Below are 7038 nucleotides of genomic sequence, written 5' to 3' on the forward strand. Positions count from 1 at the left end.
ATAGTTTCACAGTTCTGACACATTCAGTTAAAATTGCTCCACCGCACCTATTACACCAAAGCAGGTTTCCATTGCATGGGCTATTTGACCAGCAGCGCCTGTTTGCACTGTGGCGACACGCCAGGGACTCTGATGCATACGTTTTGGTACTGCCCTGTCCTCTCGGGTTTCTGGGAGGAAGTTTTGGGAAGGCTGTAGGAAGTTTTGGGCAGGGGTATTCCAAGGAACCTCAAACTGTTCCTACTACACGTCTCCTGGGGGCTACAGGGCACTAGATACCAAAAAACGCAATTGTGGTTGGGCCCAAGAAGTATAAAAAAAAATATGGAATGGATTGGCAGAGACGCGGGAGATCCTCCTGAAGCCGATTCCGGATAGGCCTTGGACGATTGATGTCCATTATGGGCCTCCCCCGGATGATGTCTGAAATGAGGGGTGCTTCCTTCCTGGAGGGAGAATGGGAACAGACTTTGGCCCTGCAGGTGCTGCATGTTTTACTGTATGTTTTTAAGATAAGAGATGCACTGACGTTGTATGCCAATGCTGCTATATGTACTGTTGACTATGGCTGCGAAGCCGTGATATACTTGAAGTAGAAAAGTTAATAAAAAGTTATTTTTTTAAATAAAACACTGACTCCAGTGTATAGTTTATGGTGCCATAAGATACGTGTTGGCTTTAAATTTACAAAACACAGTGTGTTTCAACCACAGTTTTACATGATGTACCCAGGGCTAGGACAGTAGTCTGCTGCCTAGTAGGAGCACATGCTTCATGCTCTGCCTTAGTTCACAGGACAGGTCCTGGACCTCACATTGTCGGGGACAGGCCTAGGCCTCTGCACACACCAGATTAGTGGAAAGCCAGGGCCAAAGTAAAAGTCAGGATACTAATTTCAAGTGCTGTCAGGCATGGGCACACATCAATATATAATGCATGGGACATTCCTGTCCCAAGAAAAAAAAAAGGACACCTTCCAAAGTTACAAGATTCTTATCCTTCTTTCAAATCCAGTGGAAGAAGTTTTCTATTTGTGAAGGCAAACTCTCACCCACATATTACTATGTGTCATGCTTTGTCATGGAATCCTCATCCAATTGAGAAAATCAATACCGGGAGGGCTCAACCCCACTTATTGAGGGAGCACTTTGATGTAGGTTCTCTACTCTGTTTGGGATACCAGTCATATTTAAAATGCATAGAGTGTACCCTATTTAAAAACAAATCAGGGATACTCTGGACAGGTTATGAACAGGGAAGCGGATGCATTAAAGTGGTAATTACGCTTACATCCACAATGGAGAAAATCAGATGTAGGGATCAAATGAAGAAAAAAAAAAACCTACAGTGTTGGAAACAATAGGAAAGTCCAATTTAATGTAGGTCTATGGCATGTGGTGGGCCAGTATCCAGGGCACTTTTAGATTTCGTGGTTTGCTAAAGTCTTTTTTTTTTTTTTTTTTAACCTATGAGCTTGGAAATTATTTTAGCGAGAGAATCTTTCCAGCAGGGCAACTTCAGGGTTCATCATCGAGATTGGATACACGACATGCGGCGCTGTTGCATTAACCGTAAACCAAGTGAAATTTTGCATCATGTCACTGGCTTGACTCCGTCATAGATAAACACAAGGTTTATGAGCTATTTACATTTCTTGAACAATATATGTGCATAAATAGGAGGAGGAGAATATGCAAAAAAACAACCCTCTTTGAGATATGGGGGCCTGTGGCACCATTGATCCAAATCTTCATCATCTACTCTAGATGGATAACATTGACCAAATGTATACACTTGATCCCTTAATAGATTACACCAGATTTTCTCTAATCCTTTGGACAGGTTTCAGAGTGGCTGGGACCTGGCTGGCAACATATACATTGTTTAGCGAAGATGAACAGTGGCTCAGATGTTCCAGAAGGAAATTGTAGGTTGAAAGATACAAATGAAAGTTAGGTGCTCAATCCTGTGAAACAACCCTTAATACACAGGCAACCAAAGATCAACAAACAGCATCCATTATTATGTGATCACTCCTCAAGTTCTAGGGAAGGACTTCTCCTATCTGCACAAAAGGACACACAGAAATTATGTATTGATACCATAATATTGGTGGTTGGGGCAGTACTAACGTAAAAGAATAAGGATAGGAAAAACATAATACCCAGTATGCTGGAATAGGTTAGTTTTACATACCTGGGTGGCTGACAAACTCACTTTGGTTCAATGTTGGTCCAGTCTATAAATATCTTGTATATTTTTTAGAATACTCTTGTGATGGAAAAGATCACCTGTATCCTTTAGAGTGAACATACATTTAAAGAGAGTTGGCCTCTCTTTGATTATATCCAAGCAGGCAAGGTAGCAGATCACCTATACTGCATGTTAGGTGATGGATTTCTTCATGGTTCTCTACCAATTCTTGGTACAGTATGGTTCAAAGTAATACAAGCCCTCTCTCTTGTGTGCTGGTATGTTTGATTCATTTGTGACGGTTCTTGGTGAAACATACTTTTATTGTTATGACTAGGTTAGTGTGTCTTACCGGCATCCACAGAGGGGTAGACAATGCTGAATTATGTAACCTTTTTTTTTACTGTGTGTAGAGCATTGCCCAAACTGCTCAAACGATTTTCTTTACATAGTTTGATTTAGTATAATATGCTGTTTGTGATTTTTGTGTTGTTGATATAGCTTTAAACTTGTATTTCTCAGCATATAGCTGTATATTTGGAACTAATACATACTTAAAATTTAAATGACTTTGTCTGCCTTGTGTATTTACTGATCTTTCTGCCTGCAGGTTCCTGTGCACTTGTGATATTTTCTGAATGCTGTGATGCTGTTGTGGACTCTCTGCCCCCTTCTGCTTCTCCACATTCTCCCTGCAGCACCCGAGTCCTCTCGTGGTCATGTCTCAGTAGTCTTGATGGGGGCAACTGGAGACCTGGCAAAGAAGTACCTCTGGCAGGGTCTGTTCCAGCTCTACCTTGACCAAGTGACTAGTAGGTACAGCTTTAGCTTCCATGGTGCAGCACTAACAGAGCCCGCAGTGGGTGTGGAGCGGCTGGCTCAGGTGCTGAAGGATCTGGTCTGTCCACTTGATGTCCCTGCCAACCGTTGTGCTCTTCTCAAAGATCAGTTCCTGAAGCTGAGCAATTATTGGCAGTTGAAGACCGCAGAGAACTACACAACACTGAGCCGCAACATAGAGCGCTCACTGGAGGAAGAGGGCCTAGTAGAAGCCGGGCGACTCTTCTATTTATCTGTACCTCCTTTTGCCTATGCTGAGATTGCCCGGCAAATCAACTCAACATGCAGACCCCCAGCGGGTGCATGGCTGCGAGTGGTGCTTGAGAAACCCTTTGGCCATGATTTGGAATCTGCACAACTCCTGGCAGCCGAGCTGCAGACCTTTTTCCAAGAGGAGGAGCTTTACCGGGTCGATCACTATTTGGGCAAGCAGGTGAGCGAAGGCAGTGGGACCCTGCTCCTCATTTTGGTGTTCATCTCTCCAGACTCAAGGACTTTTCTTTTCCTTCTGCACCCCTTTCTCTAACCATTGGGACCTTTTCTCATCCCACTGTGGTCCTTTCTTTTCTTTCTGGGAGTCCTTTCTCTTCCCATCATATGTGCTTTCTCATCCCATCGAGCCATTTTCTCTTCCCATCAGAGGGGCTCTTTCTCTTCCCTATCAGAGGCCCTTTTGCTCTTTCTCGTGCCATCGGAGACCATCTATTTTGGAAAATTTGCCCTTCCCAGCTAATCTTCCAGTTCTATAAGCTGGCGGCGGCTTATGGATCCTGGATAGTGGATGGAGTGGATAAGCCAGTGGCACACTTGGTCAGATCTCTGGACCCTACTGGGTTGTATGGGTATGTGGGATGTCTGGACATAAGTTGCTGTGGACTTTGGACTTGTGGGTGGGTGGGTTGGTAAGTCGGTGGTTTGGTAGAATTGTTAAGGAGGGGAGAAGTCTGTTTTTTTTATATAGTGGTGGGTGAAGAAATGCAATTGGGTCTGCAAACGTGTAAGGGTGGCTTTTTGGGCGCGTGTGTAGGTGGAGGCATGGAGGGTGGAGTCTCCTGGAAGTGATTTTCCTGCATTTTCTTAAGACACTGCCGGAGTTGGATGGGTAAGTCTCTGGACTCACTACCTAGGTGTTGATGTTTAAATACAGCTTTACATTTTCTCCACAGGCAGTGGCTCAAATTCTGCCTTTCCGACACCAGAATCATGAGTTTTTAGAACACCTTTGGAACAGGCGTCATGTGGAGCGGGTAGAGATAGTGCTAAAGGAAACAGTGGATGCTAAAGGTGAGTGAACTTTGAGGGGGTGGTCAAAGTTTAGTGCCTCAATATCTCAGTTGTTTTTTATATTCCCATTGTAATTTGTTTAGTTGCTGAAATCCACTTATATTATTTAAAGTAATTTCCTTCTGGGATAACATTAGATGTTCATGCATACCTAGTTCCCTTCTCAATTGTATTCCTCCACAAAGAAGCCCAGGACTGAATGTGCAGATAGTGAGTTTCTCTTTCATCTTCTGAATCTGGTACCTTTAGTTACCAATAGCATGTCTTTGGTCAAACTGTTAAAACATATATCTCTTAATTCTGTGTCATTATCAGAGAATGCTGTTGATATATCTGTGTGTCGCAACACTTGTGGTACATAGAAATCTGAAATTCTACTTAATGTTCAATGTGGGAAGTATGAGTAACTTTGTGTTCATTTCACTCTTTTTGGAGCATGCTGCAAAGTTATAGATGCACCACTGGGGAGGCAACTGGAAGGGTGCTTGTTTCCATGTTTACGGCAATACAAGAGGGCACAAAATGATTTCCTATGTACTCAAATTCCAATGTAATAATGGAGCAAGTGTGCATTTACACTTGCTCAAATTTGCCGAGCAAGTGAAATTGCACCAGTTTGCTTTTTTTCTTGCTTTGGGAATATTATTTTTTTTCCAGTGGAGAAACCACTTCTCCCATACATCCATACAATCCTATATAAATCTCTGTCCCATCTTGGATGCAAATGTACTCCTGTCCTTTATATGAGTAAATCTCAGACTGTGCCCAGTGTGGGTCTGTGCTTGCCAGAAGTTTGTGCATACACACATACTCAATTTTTATGCTTTTCTCCTGCTAAGGCATTCCACTCCTGCCTTTGAAAAAAGTTGCTCACACGTAGTACTGCACCATACTTTTGCACTGGCACGTGACTAAATCACTTTTCAAACGCAAAGTCACAAATTACAAGTGCAAAATGTCTGCATTTAATTTTAACTTGGGTGCAGAGCTCCTTTATGAAGCAGGTCCTCTGTCTCTATTTATGAGGTCTCTGTCTCTTGTCACTTTTTCCATCGCCCAGGTTTAAGTGGTATTTTTATGCATTAACTGGAGAGGGAAATCCGGCTGCTTTATGCATCATAACCCTCTTTTTTTAAACCTTTCACATGAAGGCTGTAGTTGTTGGGTAAGTAATACTAGAACCCTTTCTCTGTAAACTGGTAGTGTTTCCTATAGGTTGAGGTGGCAGTCGACCCCTTCCATGCTCCACCTCTTCTGACGTCATGTTTTTGGGCCCGCCCTTTTCAAAGAGCTCTTTTCCTTAATCCTTAGCGAGGAGTACTCTAAATTACTCTACCCCACTCCATGCCACTCTGCTCTATGCCATTTTACTCTGCACCACTCTTCTCCAATTTACTCTAAGCCACTCTATACCACATAATGGCGCTCTACAGCACTGTGCGAAACTGAACTCTGTGCCAGTTCATGCTACTTCATTCTATGCCCTTCTCTTCTATGCCACTGTACTTCACTCCACTGTAAGCCACTCCACTGTACGTGACTCCACGCCACTCTACTCCACACAGTGCGAATCTACGCCACCCCACTCTGTGCTGCTCAAATCTAGTCTATGCCACTCCACTGCGCTCTGCTCTCTGCTACATCTCTCCACTCTGCGTCACTCCCACTCTACTCTATGCTGGGTCACTCCACTTTTCATCACTTCGCTCTGTGCCATTCCAGTCTGTGCCACTCTACTCTACACCACTCCACACAGTGCCACTCCACTCCTCTACTGTATGCCAGACCACTAACTTTTAGCCAGGCTGAACAGCAGCCACGACTTATTGGATCTGCCAGTGTTTGCTTAGGAAGGTTTTGGGCATTTTGTATTTTGGGACGCGGAGGGTGTGTGTTTTATTGCTTGGATCCTGCTCCTTCTGTCTGTGCTCAGGCACTGGAATTGGGTAAGTAATAGTATGACCCCCACCTCTTTAGTCTGGCAGTGTTTCCTATAGGTAGAGAAGGCAGTCAAACCCTCCTATTCTCCACCCTTAGAACCTTCTCTTTGAAGGTGGAGAAAGCATGGGATATTTCCTGTGGTCTAGGTGAGAGGCTGCTTCTCCACCACATCCTATATTGTGTTGTGTGAAGTGCCAATACAAAGTCTTTCCATTTCAAAATCTCTGCCTTTCTTCTCCAGGCCGCACCAGTTTCTATGAGGAGTACGGGGTTATTCGTGATGTCATCCAGAACCACCTGACGGAGATCCTTATGTACGTGGCCCTGGAGATGCCCCGAGATCCCCGCAACTCTGACCTGGTTCTGCAAAGAAAACTGGAGACATTTGGGTCCCTACGGAGTTTGGACAAGAGTAGCGCAGTTATTGGTCAGTACCAGGACTATGCTGGACACGTTCGGGAGGAGCTGCAGAAGCCTGAGGAGTACTTCAGCACAGCGCCGACATTTGCAGGTAGGTTATAGGCATGCAAAGGTTACTGATTGAGAAGGTTTCCTTTTATTGCTTTAGAGAAAAACTGCTTCCTCCCAGCTTTGTCTTTCAGAACTAACTCTCCTCCGCTCCCCAAATAATCCCTAAAGGTTCTTCGTCAGTAATTGTTTATAGAACTAAAATACAAGAATGCTAGCTAAATCATATCGGTGTCAGTTTGAGGTGCATTCTGGAAACAAATTAGCGTAAATTCAAGGGGTACATATAAAAATGGCACCTCATGGTTCATT

The 7038-nt window shown here is 43.8% G+C and overlaps 1 protein-coding gene across 3 annotated transcripts in view; it reads left to right on the forward strand.

The window, feature by feature from the left end:
- Positions 1-7038, forward strand: part of H6PD (hexose-6-phosphate dehydrogenase/glucose 1-dehydrogenase) — an 83566-nt gene that overhangs the window by 58503 nt on the left and 18025 nt on the right. For all 3 annotated transcript variants that reach the window (XM_069241157.1, XM_069241158.1, XM_069241156.1), the window contains exons 2-4: positions 2804-3466; positions 4200-4317; positions 6500-6769. In XM_069241157.1, coding sequence (XP_069097258.1) covers positions 2840-3466; positions 4200-4317; positions 6500-6769 — 1015 coding nt within the window. In that variant the 5' untranslated portion in view covers positions 2804-2839. The remainder of the gene's footprint in view (positions 1-2803; positions 3467-4199; positions 4318-6499; positions 6770-7038) is intronic.

This window comes from Pleurodeles waltl, chromosome 6 (genome assembly GCF_031143425.1).
Source record: "Pleurodeles waltl isolate 20211129_DDA chromosome 6, aPleWal1.hap1.20221129, whole genome shotgun sequence".
NCBI classification, from domain to species: domain Eukaryota; kingdom Metazoa; phylum Chordata; class Amphibia; order Caudata; family Salamandridae; genus Pleurodeles; species Pleurodeles waltl.